The sequence below is a fragment of the Cucumis sativus genome, chromosome 1 (assembly GCF_000004075.3).
Source record: "Cucumis sativus cultivar 9930 chromosome 1, Cucumber_9930_V3, whole genome shotgun sequence".
Taxonomy (NCBI): Eukaryota; Viridiplantae; Streptophyta; class Magnoliopsida; order Cucurbitales; family Cucurbitaceae; genus Cucumis; species Cucumis sativus.
In genome coordinates, this window is record NC_026655.2 from 16,657,599 (window position 1) to 16,671,013 (window position 13,415).

A 13,415-nucleotide genomic window follows, 5' to 3' on the forward strand; every position below is an offset into this window, starting at 1 on the left:
AAGAAAAAAAACCTGAAACTTTTTTTAAATAATATGATTTTTAAAAGATATATCAAATATAGGTTAGATGCCACGTCCACGACTATATATATATTACATGGGGCTCATAATTTATTCTATTTCATTACTTATATATTATTTGTGGATCTCACATCTTCTCACTAGTACAAAAGTGGTCTACGACGGCAGTTATTTACTGTCGTAAATGAATTTCGCGACAGTTATTTTCAGTCATATAAGCGGGAGTCATGGAAAGTCCTTCGACGACAGTGTTCCAAAACTGCCGCAATAGGTTATTTTATGACATGAAATAAATGTCGTTAATCAACATTCAACGACTTCAAATAACTGTCATATTCTATTTTATGACAGTTAATAACTATCATCATTTCTTTATTAACGACGGTTAAATAAATGTCACGAATTCATTTATTGTAACATTTATTAATTATCATGAATATGTTATTCGCGACAGTTTTTTTTAAAAAAAATGTCATTGTTTAGTTATTGACAACATTTTTTTCCAGTCAACGATTGTGCAATCGTGACAGTTTTTCGATAACGTTAAATGTCATTGTTTGATATTGATGACATTTTTTTGCAGTCAAATATATTGCAATCGTGACAGTTTTTTTTGAAAAAAAAATTGTCATTGTTTATCTATTGACGACATGTTATTCCTGTCACATATAGAGCAATCGTGACAATTTATTTTGTTAAATAACTGTCATCGTTCTCCAATTTACAACAAGTAATAACTATCACAAATTTGTTTATTACGTCATTTATTTCCTGTTGCACATTTCTCAATTTACTATAGTTTTTTCCTGTTCTCCTTGCCGCTCCACCATTACACGAACCATTTGAATGACAATAATGTAGCTAAGAATAACAAATTTGAATTTATACAAGTTTCACACCAATGTACAAAAAAATAACCAACACTTTAATATATATACACTATAATACGATTTATAATATTTGTACATCTCAATACAAGTTTCAATAATCCACATGTACGGAATCCTAGCCCTTAATCAAAAAATATTTTAAATAGCATTAGAATACATCTAACAAGATTTACTGCAGAAGCATAAACGACCAACCGAGAATGTTCGTCTCTGGAAATGTTCTTTGAAAGAAAACTCATGAAGTTGTCGACTCCAGTTGAACCTACAAAGACAACATGAATATAAGTATCCATAACACATTCATTTGTGTACCAACATTACCACAACAAAGAAGAAAATGGAGGATTACCATGTAGTAATTTGAATGTAAAAGAACCATTATATATATCAAGAACTTATTTCCAAACCATATACTTGATGAGTGTTTTTAGAATTTAATATCAGCAACCAAAAGCTATAAACTAATTCAAGAGCGAGCTTATGTTGTAAAATAATGGCTTAGAATAAATATAACAGAGGAACGTATGAATTTCATTTGCCACATGGTCAAAAACATTCCTTGACAAAGTTTTGCTTATGTTTCAAAATAAACTAAGCTTGGGAAGATCCACAAATTGCTTAGGAGCAAAGTATTTTTAGTTGCAATGGACTAAACCATTGCATATTCGATATCAATATCGTACGTTTTAAATTATACGTACAGTCAATGAGTAACTAAATCAATGTCTCAACAAAATACAGAACACAAACAAGAACTTCAACACTTGATTCCATGAAATGAAAAGAAGCACGTGAGGACTACATTAGGCAAACACAGCAAACAACAAGTTGAAAAATGGAAGAAAAAACCCGTGGATTTAAAGTTGCCTTGGAAAGATTGGTAGTTTTGGGTGATTCCTTTGCGTTGCATGAAGATAAATGGACTTCTCTGCTTGGTCTTGATCTTTTGTTGGTATATTTTCAAAATTTCTTTATAAGGGTATATTCAAGAGATGATATGCTTACTTTTGTTTTAGAATTGGCTTATCAAAGATAGTCAGTTGAAGTGGAAATAATAGTTTTTGAGCAAATCCTGTATTGTGAAGTGATGCAGAGTTCTAGTGTGTTACTCAAGTAATAGGATCAACAATTTTGGGTGTGTTGTGAAGTGTGTTGTGATGGAATACCAGATTTTGTTGTGTTGTGTTGTGAACTTTTTTAGCAATTCATAGATGATGGAATACCAGATTTTGGAAGACCAGGCAAGTGATGGAATATCTTTGAAGGGTCTATCTGCTACCCTTTCTCTCCAGAATACACATACCAAAAACATACCCCCTCTCACTCTCCCCTTCTCTATTCATTTTACTACCCCACTCATGGCGGTCCCTCTTCATATTCTGCAAACGTGTTTTTCTGTTTTCATTGTGTATTGGGTCTTGTATTTAGTTTTCATTTTGGGTGTGTTGGGAAATAATAGGCTTTCGTGAATGGAAGCTAATTTAAGGTCAAGACATGTTTGCAAGCTCTGTAATAAGAGTTTTGCTTGTGGGAGATCCTTGGGATGTGATATGAGTTCTCACTTGACCAATAATATAGCTGATAATGATAAGAAACAAATGGTCACTACAAGAAGAAGTGGAAGAACCAGATTATCATATTACAGATGCCGAACAGAATATGGTAATGGACATCAAATCTGATAATGAAAATGAAGTTCCTAAGAAGAAGAGAAAGAGATCAAGGAGAAGAAGAACGTCCAACCAAATGGCCACTGCAAATTGAACAACTTCTTGGGTCGTTCCTAGTCCTTAGAACAAAAAAGCTACGACAATACATGTACGACAATTTGTAATCCTTAGAGTTGAACAGTTTGTATTAGGCAATCATCGCAAATAAAGATGAACTATGAATAATCATGTACCAGTTCTCTCAAATTATTAAAACAAATAGGAAGATTACAGCAACTACTCAGGTTCATGAACAAAAAAACTCCTACAGGGAATGAAGGGTTCATGTGAAAACATACATGTATCGACGTACCATTCATTGTTGATTTGCGGCAATGTAGGTCTATAGCGTCTTACTTGAATGAAGTGCCCAGCATTATCCCATGTGTATGACAAAGCTGTCCATATTTTGGAAAACCGCAGTACTGAATTACAAAAACCAATTAGACAGCACAATGCAAAAACATACATCTCTAATCCCCAATCCATATATTAAACATTCAAAGCTAGTGAACCTAGGACACAAGCAAATAATCACCTTCGACAATTATTTGATTGCAAGAAGATTCATATCCCAATGCAGTATGGCACCAAATAACAAAATTCCATGAGCCAGTCACATATATATCGAACTCTTCCTAAGAAACAAAAAAGCAAACACACATTCATATCCACTTACTTAAAAGCAAGTCACATATACTTAGATGTGATAAAATAACCATTCACTTACCCCTTTCATGCTTAAGTTGTTCAAAACAATGTGCTTAACATTTTCTTGTGTGTCGTTCGGGTTTAACAAAATTATTAAAAAAAATCCCCACAAAATACTTCAAAAAATGTTGTTTCCTAATCTGGTGCTAAGCACGATGTACGTGCTTAGAAAGGAACTCCGCCAATTCCGATCTAACTTCATCGATTTCATCTTGAGAGTACGTAGGAGGTAAACTTTTCATCTGTAAATAATAAAGTGGTTAAGAATTATTTTCATTCCAAACAATGACATAAAGTGGTTTTAAAACTCTAATACTTACGACATCTACAATCGAAGTACTCCTCGCAGAAATTATGTCCCGCATGAATCGCATAACATAGTACCGCATTCTACCACCCCATTTTGTTTGGGACACTGGATGTAGAATACAAAAAATATGTATGAAACGTTTAAATTAATAACTTATTTACGACTACCCTACTGGTTAATGCCACATACCTTAACAACCTTCCAATTTGGTTTTTTTTTCTTTGATATATTGAATGACCTACCACATAATATAAGATTGTTACATAATTAAAATAGTTGCACACATAATAAAGACATTAACGACAATAATATGACCTACATTTGAAGCACTTCACTCATGTCTCCGTCAATCCGATTCTTCAACGGGTCAATCCAATATGCAGCACCCTTTGTAGGATTAACAACGACCAATGTCCAGTGATTGCTAAGAACACATTTCCACCATTATAAATTAATATTTTAATAGTGAATTCAAATCGTGAATGTTAATGAAAATGTCATTATCATGCGCTTACCCAGAGTTGTATGGGAACAATACTACTTGGTCATACTCGGCTCCGAGAAGTCGAGCATTCAACAACTGCGCACGCGATTGTTTGTAACTCGAGTAACTTACAGATCCGGCATCCATGAACTTGAACAAGCTTGAACTTCGTCCTTGTACCATAATTGTGTGAAGGTACCTACACAATGAAATGACATTACAATTAAAAGGAGACCGCAACCATCAATGACGTATATATATTAAAAGGAAATCTTACATCATGTAAGCATCTAGGCATGATGTGCATATTGGCTGCATTGACGAGAAATCCCTCAGTGACTCAACCATAATGCAACATTTTCTCTTCACACCGAATAGCTCTGAAGGCGTGTTTAGTTGAATCGATGACCCCATATGTTCAACGAGTCTAACCAAACACCGGAGTGCCACTGGAGCACGTAGATATGCTGCACTAGAGAATGTGGACGGATCCGTATTGAAGCCCACAGTTTCCTTCTATCACAAAAAGTTCAACTACTGTTAGTATAATTTGATGCATAAAAACTCCAACACAATAAGACAGACAATTACCTTATCATTCCTAGTAAGAACAAGATGTCGTGGCCACATTAAATGTGATCCGACTTCATGCGTCAGTTTGGTGACTCCTTCCTTTGTCGGTTTCGGAATCACACATTGGCCATCGAGGACAACATCCACTGATACCTTGATGTTCTCACCGTCACCTTCAGCATCAAATATTGTCCCATGTGCAATGATAGTATCTTCAGTTTCAAACGCAAGCATACACGGAGTTCCAACCTACGTAGAATTATATGTTAAATATGTGCACGTAAAGTTAGTCAATACGTTTTCAGGGTTATGTCTAACTTCTTACAAGATTAAACACGTATATAGAATTGTTGTGGAGCAGTGTGCCTTAATTAGTAAAGTATACTTTAAACTAACCTTCAAGTCACTTGATCTTGTGTCCCCCACATTTTCTTCTTTGTTCACTTCTGTCACAACGTCAGCCGCTTTATCTGGTACTGAATCAGAGGCTACGTCTTCAGTCTCATCATCTGAAACCCCTTCAATTGATGGTGTTCCTTTCGAACACATACTAGGGTCTTGTTCTTCTTCATCTCCTTTCGCACACTCATCTTTTTTCATTCTATGCAACTCCGCTTCTAGCTCGATAATTCATTTGGCCATTTGATCACGTTCCTCATACACTGTCCTCTCCTCATTACCTTCTTTAGATTCCATTGAGGTATGGAAATATTTTTTCTTAGTCACGTACTTCCCCACGCCTCGAGTATGCCCGGACAATCTTTCCCTCCCAACGCTTGGGTGAGAACATCGTCACCATCAGATAAACTACGTCCCTTCTGGTTGCCCATTAGATCGTCCTAAAATATTGCACGAAATGGAAATTAAAATATGTGAAACCATAGTAACAAAAGAAAAATGGAAATTATAAGTTGCCAAATTTTCTCAACTTGTTAACTTACAATGAGATTGGCAACGTCCATCGTCTCTTTATCTGGGAACTCTCCCTTACGATCCAACCGTGCATGTTTCCATACTATCGATCGATCTATTTGATCTGACGAAGAAGATGCACGCTACATAAACAGTATATGTTATATTTGGAATCTAACATCATGAAAACAAAGAACATCTTTAAGGGCAGTTACTTACCAACTCCTCAACCAAATTTGCATACCCCTTGCGAGATGTTCTATGGTTGTATTTGTATAGCTTCCTTTTCAGTTCACCATCTTCACTTTTTTTCTGTAGAAAAAGTTGTATAACCTCAATTAAATTAACATATTTGTGTAACAAATTGTACATAAAAATGTTCTTTGGTACATAAAGTATAAGAAAATGTTTGGATATCCATACGTACTTCAAAATCTTCCTTCAACCGTGAAGCCACAAATTCATCCCAATGGTCTTGATCGATGAATGATTAATCCGCTGGTGGGTGTTTTAATTTCTCCACATCGTCCTTAAATGGAAGTACGTACGTAGTTGTTAATCTCGACTTGAACCCATGATAGCATACTCCCGCATTTTGAAGTATGCTTCTCTTCGACTTGGGTCAAGAATGAAGCCGGCCTACAAAAAAAAAAATCAAATGTATTAAATCTGTTGAAGTTGGTAGTTTAACCTAAAAACACTCAATAAGAAGCATTTTTACCTCAATCAATTCATAAATTTTCTCTTCATCTCTATTGGAACAGCATGCCAAGTAGAGTACGTGATAGGAACGTGAAACCTTACGGTCGTTCCAATAAAACTCTTCAACTTCGTTGCATTCGGTCCAATCGGTTGACCTAGTTCATTGTACTGAATAACCATTCTCGTCCCTCACTACTAAAACGTGTTATATCTTTCATTCCCGTAGGGCCACGTTTCTTTTTCTGGCTACTAGTTTCCCCTCTTTGAATGGGTGTAGCAACCTCATCATCATCTGAATGAACCATTACTGCAAACATACATGTGATTTAAAACATAACCCAACACACTGTTAGTAACAATACTCATTTAATATTTCATAACACTTATAACAATTAATTGTAAATGTGAAATATGAAATAACCAAAAAAGTGTTAACATAACTAAACATTAATAAACCCTTGGTTCTCAAAGAAAATAGAAAACGATTCATACAAACTTAATTAGGCAAAATTCACACTAAATAAGGTAACGCACATAACACTTTCAAATTAGAACATCTACTACATAAAATTCTCCGAAATTTGAAAACAAAGAAAGTATTGAACATGAAAAGAAAACTTGATAAAGGTACATTCTGAAGTAGTCATCTCTGAAAATGGAATAGTCCTACAAAGAAGAAAAAACAACAATGATTAACTCATTTGTGGGGATAGTCAATTGGTAACCCATGTGTCTTCACAGTCAGGTCTAGCACATGTTTCACCACCTTCGTCAAAATCAAAAGTTGTGTGGTAAGAAGAGAGTGGGGGATAGTGAGGTAAGATGTCACTTATGTCATCATCAACACATTTGTGGGGAAAGTCCTTCTCGGGTGGCATCACAACAACGACCATCTTGCATCAACAGGATCTGTGACATAGAATACTTGTCTTCCGTGTGTGGCAATAATGAACGAATCTGAAGAGTGGCCAATTCGACTAAGGTCCACCAGTGTGTAGTTCAGATCGTCCTTCCGAACACCAGCATTATTTTCAACCCAATTGCATTTGAAAAGAACAACCTTAAACATATTGTAGTTGACTTCCCAAATCTCTTGAATGGTGCCATAGAAAGACATGTCACAGACGACCGGGTTTTTGTCCTTCGCACTTGACACTTGCATTGTTGTTGCGACTAACATAATCCCACTGTTTTGCACCGTTCAATAGTCATCACGAGATTTTGTGTGGTAAGACGTTCCATTAATTATGTATCCGTCGTACATCATTAAAGAAGGGTGGGGTCCATGTACAAGCCAACGTATGGTGTTCAAGAGAACCTTCCCTTCCTGTAGTTCACTCATCACCTATTGAATAGAACAATTAGTCGTTCTAAATATTGAACAATTAGATTAAACGAAAATAAATTTTGATTGTGTACGTACCCGATCCCTAAACCATGCACTGAAGGATCGATTATGTTCAACTTGTAGCCACTGTTCATTTTTGCTCTTCTGCGATTTTCCATCTTTAATTGATTGAAATGTTGCCTACGAAATGTTTCATACATTAAATTGGTGGCTTGAGGGTAAATTAATGGCAGTATATACTCATACGAATGCTTACTCAACGTATGGGTGCACTTCTCCAATGTTCTGTAAGACATGAAGATGTGCTTGCTTGAGTTGTTGGACATCGGGTCGAACGTATGTTCCTGCTGATAGCGGTCGATCGCTTTGTATTTCTGTCCTTGAATTGAGTGACCCAAGTCCAATAGGATCTAATCCAAAAAGAAAATCTGAACAGAATTCAACTGCCTCCTCGCATATGTTTGCTTCTGCAATGCATCCTTCCGGCCGAGCTCTACTACGAACATAACTTTTCAACACTTTCATGCATCGTTCAAATGGGTACATCCGTCGCAAATATACTGGTCAACAAAGCTTTACTTCTCTAACGAGATGAACGACAAGGTGAACCATGATTGTAAAAAACAAGGGTGGAAAATACTTCTCAAGATTGCATAAAGTCAGAACTATATCTTCTTGAAGTGCATCAAGATCTGAGACAGAAAAACTTTTGGCACAAATCGCATTGAAGAAGAAGCACAATCTACTAATAGCGTACCTCACATTCTTCGGTAGGACTGAACGTATTGCAATTAGAAGCAGTTGCTGCATTAAAACATGACAGTCGTGTGACTTAAGGCCGGTCAGTTTTAAGTCATCCAAAGAGACACAACTACTAATATTTGCTGAATAACCTTTTGGAACTTTAATTTCTGACAAAGTCTTGCAAAATCGATACTTCTCTTCTTTTGACATTGTATAACATGCCGCAGGGATATAAGTTCTATTACTAGTAAACGTTGGTGTCAATTCTGGTCTAATTTTCATTCAACCAAGTCAAGTCTAGTATTCATCCCATCCTTACTTTTTCCTGGTATATCAAGTAAGGTGCCCACTATGTTCATGCATACATTTTTTTCAATATGCATTATGTCTAAACAGTGTCGAACATGCAAGTGTTTCCAATATGGTAGTTAAAAAAAAACAGGTCTTCTTTTCCAATAGTCATTGCCACCTTCATTATGCACGGTCTTCCCACACTTCTTTCCACATGAAAATATCATGTCTTTCATCTTAAGGTACATGGCCTCCCTCGACAAGAGTTATGGAGGAATTCCATGCTCTTGCTTCCCATTAAATTTTTTTTTTTTTTTGTAATTTGTATGGATGATGTCTTGGCAAATACTTCCTATGTCCCATGTATGACATTTTTTTTCCATGTGGCAATCTTATTGAAGTAGTCTCCTATCCACATATTGGACAAGCCTTATATCCTTTCACACTAAAACCACATAGATTACCGTATGCTGGAAAATCGTTGATGGTCCATAATAAGACAGCCCGCAGTGTGAAATATTCTTCCTTATATGCATCGAAACAACGAACTCCATCCGTCCACAACATTTGTGGATCATCAATTAAAGGTGCTAAGTACGTAATGATATCGTAGCCCGGTTGCTTTGGACCTAATATTAACATTGTCAACATCAAATGTTTTCTTCTCATACACAGCCATGGTGGAAGGTTGTATATTGTAGTGATGATGGGCCAACAACTGTACGTCGTCGACATATCTCCAAATGGGTTAATTCCATCAGTAGACAAACCCAAACGGAGATTTCTCGGTTCTGACCCAAAGGTTGGCCACATGTGGTCTATCAACCTCCATGATGGAGTGTGAGCCGGGTGTCTCAAAATACCATCAACTTGTCTATTTATCGCATGCCAACGCAAGTTCTTAGCATTTTCAGATCTCTTGAACATTCTTATAAATCTTGGAATTATTGGAAAGTACCACATCTGCTTAGCAGCCACACCACTTTTTTCTTTTTTTGAGTTCTTAGCGATCTTCCACCTTGACAAACCACACTTAGGGCATTTGGTCAACTTTTCATATTCTTTTATGTACAAGCAACAATCATTAGGGCATGCATCAATCTTTTGGTAACTCAGTCCTAGGGCACCAAGTGTTTTCTTCGCTTCGTACAAAGAACATAGAATTTCATTGTTATCAGGTAATAGATCACTTATTATTGACAGCAATTCAAAGAAGCTAATATTCGTCCAACCATACCTAACCTTCAGGTTATACAATCTCACGAGGGCTGATAACTTTGTGAATTTCTTACATCCTGGGTACAAGGGTTTCTTAAGCATAGAAATCAAGCCACAAGAACTACCTATAAGAATAGACTCATTAACTATTGACCAACTAGTTATTTTCTCACGAGGGCTGATAACTTTGTGAATTTCTTACATCCTGGGTACAATGAATCGTATCTAAAAATAGATACAAAAAGTATAAATTGTAGTGAGTCTATACACGTCCAACAACCAGCATCTTATTATAACAAACTAATATACTTTGTGCTAGAAAGAAGTACTATGCCTAGCAAAAAGATATTGTGCAATCAAATGATCTTCGAAGCACAATATTGAATTCATTTAAGTGTCAAACATTCTTTCAAGTGTTTAGTGTGTGAACTTCTTGATCCCAATAGTTTTTATTTGAATTGGTTGACAAGGCCTGAGAACCTTCTTCCATGACATTGTTTATTCTTTCTGTGATTAGTATAAAATAGCCTGTTACCAAAGAAAAGCTTTGACCAATATAATAGAACTAGCTACAAAAAGAATATTATGAAATCATACACTCGCGAATAGCTACAACGTTTACAATAATACATCATTTGTATGAAACAATTTTGCTAGAAGTAAGGGTTAATAATGACATGAGAAAAAAATTGAACTGAAAATTTAGAAAAGAAAAAAGAAGAGTGTAACTTTTACCTTGGGAATGACATCAAGTCTTTTCAACTGCACTGCTTTCTGAAAAAAGTCAATAGGTGTACAATATAAAATCAAATAAAATTTGCTTTATTTTAAAATTTTACCATGCATAGAACTCGAGAAGAAGTTACAAACCAAAAGATTACATAATGAGTGCATTCCAATATCAACCACCTAATCACAATAGCCAACAATAATACAAGGGAAGATAAGATCATGGTTGATTGAACAAACAAACAACAAAGTTCAAGAACTCTATTAGATTTTCAGCACCCACGGTCTAAGTCATTAATAATATCAACATGAACAAGACTATTCAATGCATCTTTGATGAAAACTAGTAAAGAATTGTGTGTGCAGTTCAAAAAAAACCAAAGCCTATTCGACATTAGGTTTTTCAACAAATACTTAGTGAACTAAAATCAGTTGAAAAATTATGTTGAGATGATTGGTGTACAATCAACTCTAACAGTGAGTAAAAACAAAATGTGAAAAGACAGAAGTGTGTAAAATATGGAAGTAAGAACTCATGTGAGAAAGAATTGTAATATTCTCCAAGTAAGTAATAAAATTTCCTCAAATCTTCCTGTGGACGTAGGTCTTTGACCGAACCACGTAATTAATCATCTTGTGTTTCATCTTCTCTTCTCTATATTTCTTCATAATCTTCATAGATCTTGTAATTTCCTCATCACTGTGCGTGTGGTTTTTTCTTCTGCCGAGAGCACCTTCTCCGTTTTTTTCTTTGTATAATTGTTCTTGATTGCAAAACGGAAAGTGCCTTCAAACCTGCATGTTACAAAGGTAAAGTTAGTGAATAGTAAAGTTGAGGTGTTACCTTCAATTGAAACCACATGGAAACCACTAATAAATTGGCATCAGAGCTAGTAAACTTTTAAGAAACTAATAAAGATTCATGTTCTTGATCTTGATCTTGTTTTTCAAAGAAAATGTCAGTCACACGATATGACATAGAAATTTGATGGGAAAGGGGACTTTTCATGGTGGAGAGCAAAAATTAATGCAATCTTGGATCAACAGAAATCAATGAAGCCCCTGACAGATCCTACCGAACTTCCTGCCAATAAATATTGCCGAAGAAAAGGAGAATATGGAAACTATTAATGCCTATGGAAACTTGATATTAAATCTTACTGACAATGTTCTGGAAGAAGTCATTGATAAAGATACAATCTGGAGGAAGCTAGATGAGTTCTATCATGTTAAAGATCTCTCAAACAGGGCTTTTGTGAGGGAAAGATTATTTACTTACAAGATGGTAGGATGCAAGAAATGTTTGACGGACAACTTTAATGACTTCAAAAAATCTCCTCGAAATGCAAAAGTGTTGTTACAATTTCGCCAAGAAGGAGTTGTAAGTTGAGAAGGTTTAACGCCTAGACAGAACGTACCTGTGTACCCTTTCCTTGTATCGCACATAAGGTACTAGTATCTTGCCTGATCAAGTGGCCTAATGATCACCTAGCCAACTGATCTTGCCTATTGTTGGGCCTAATTAAAGTTTTGGGCCTCAGTGCACGAACTGTTAAAGAATGCTTGGAGGGATAGGAGGACAGCCACGTTGGTGGCTTTAGAACCGTACACGCGTGAGGGTAGGGTTTTTAACCCTGTACGATGAAGAAAAGAAAAAAAGGGAAGGAAGAAAGAGAAGTGTAATTACCTTTTCTTTATTCTTCTTCTTCTTTGTATTCTCTCTATTGTTCAAACCCTAATTAGTTTTCTTTATGGCCATTTGAGTAGATGATGCACACACAAAATGAAGTTTTTGGAGAGGAGAAGAGATGAAAAACACAGTTTACGTGGTTCGGCAAATAGAAGCATCCACGGGGAAGGATCAAACGTTTATTGAAGATGAGTATACAATATTTTCTTTCTCTTGCTTGATAGATTTTTCTTTTTGAATAAGAGATTAGATTTTGATTAAACCACACCTTTATATTTATAGGTGTTTACATTGACAAGTTAGTTAGAGAAAGAAAGGCATAAAAAAAGTTATGTTAGAGTTGCTTATTTGTTGGATTTCACTGTGTTTTACACCTACTGATCATCTTTCCAACTGATCTTGCCTACTGATTACCTCACCAATTGATCAGAACGCCAACAAATCAAGACGCCTAGTGGTTAAAACCCCTGGTCAAAATGCAAACTGCAAAACAGAAACTGGTTAGGAGATGAGTGAGTCACGAATCTCACTCTCTTTAAGGCGTTATGGAGATCTACTCCTTTGCGCAAAATAGTTTTGATTGCCTCGTTATCCCCGGATAAAACAACCTTGTTCTTCGATTAGTTTTGCATTGGAACTAATCGGAATTAACAACATTGGTAACAGACACTCTATTGCTCGGTATACTGAAAGAGAATTTCGGGAGGTATACTGAAAGAGAAATTTATGAGAGGTATACTGAAAGAGAAATTTATGAGAATGAAATCGTTGTGAAGTTTTCTATGTAACTTGAAGAGAAAAATGAAACCATGTATATAGTAAGCATGGAATGACTCCAACGGTCATATTATTTATGACGGGACAAAATTGATTGAAATAAAATAACATTTATTTTGAAACGGTTTCAATTTTGGAAAGTTTAATTTACCAAAAACTTTTATAATAAGAAAACGGTTTAGCAAAAAATATACTATTACTCCTCTCCTCACCCCGTGGAGGGTGGCACATGTGGAAAAATATCGATAAATCTACTTTTGCCTATCTTCTCACTCCTCTCAAAACTTGGGTGTCCTTAGGGATCAA

The 13,415-nt window shown here is 35.7% G+C and overlaps 2 protein-coding genes and 2 long non-coding RNA genes across 6 annotated transcripts; 1 reads left to right on the forward strand and 3 right to left on the reverse strand.

Moving 5' to 3' along the window:
* Window positions 1-925: 925 nt before the first annotated feature.
* Window positions 926-3,377, reverse strand: LOC116402502. Of its 2 annotated transcripts, XM_031881858.1 has the most exons (4): window positions 3,351-3,377; window positions 3,159-3,258; window positions 2,920-3,045; window positions 926-1,173 (listed from the first exon to the last, which is right to left on the reverse strand). In XM_031881858.1, the coding sequence occupies exons 1-4, from the start codon at window positions 3,357-3,359 to the stop codon at window positions 1,034-1,036; spliced, it is 375 nt and encodes a 124-aa protein (XP_031737718.1). In that variant the 5' UTR covers window positions 3,360-3,377; the 3' UTR covers window positions 926-1,033. The 2 variants fall into 2 exon arrangements, 1 of the variants encoding a protein (XP_031737718.1); XR_004214902.1 differs by lacking the exon at window positions 3,351-3,377 and having other exon boundaries at window positions 2,934-3,045; window positions 3,159-3,344.
* A 57-nt stretch (window positions 3,378-3,434) lies between these two features.
* Window positions 3,435-6,249, reverse strand: LOC116402500. Of its 2 annotated transcripts, none has more exons than XM_031881854.1 (11): window positions 6,038-6,249; window positions 5,830-5,922; window positions 5,640-5,753; window positions 5,095-5,537; window positions 4,717-4,947; window positions 4,403-4,638; window positions 4,157-4,324; window positions 3,961-4,065; window positions 3,831-3,879; window positions 3,652-3,746; window positions 3,435-3,573 (listed from the first exon to the last, which is right to left on the reverse strand). In XM_031881854.1, the coding sequence occupies exons 4-10, from the start codon at window positions 5,296-5,298 to the stop codon at window positions 3,684-3,686; spliced, it is 1,056 nt and encodes a 351-aa protein (XP_031737714.1). In that variant the 5' UTR covers window positions 5,299-5,537; window positions 5,640-5,753; window positions 5,830-5,922; window positions 6,038-6,249; the 3' UTR covers window positions 3,435-3,573; window positions 3,652-3,683. The 2 variants fall into 2 exon arrangements, with proteins under 2 accessions (XP_031737714.1, XP_031737712.1); XM_031881852.1 differs by having other exon boundaries at window positions 4,403-4,641.
* Window positions 6,250-6,485: 236 nt separating this feature from the next.
* Window positions 6,486-12,414, reverse strand: LOC116402209. Its single transcript, XR_004214665.1, has 3 exons — window positions 11,922-12,414; window positions 10,649-11,437; window positions 6,486-6,619 (listed from the first exon to the last, which is right to left on the reverse strand). It is a non-coding gene; the product is annotated as an uncharacterized LOC116402209 (long non-coding RNA).
* LOC116402211 lies at window positions 12,230-13,231 on the forward strand. The gene is made up of 2 exons (XR_004214671.1): window positions 12,230-12,321; window positions 12,410-13,231. It is a non-coding gene; the product is annotated as an uncharacterized LOC116402211 (long non-coding RNA).
* The last annotated feature ends 184 nt before the right edge of the window (window positions 13,232-13,415 follow it).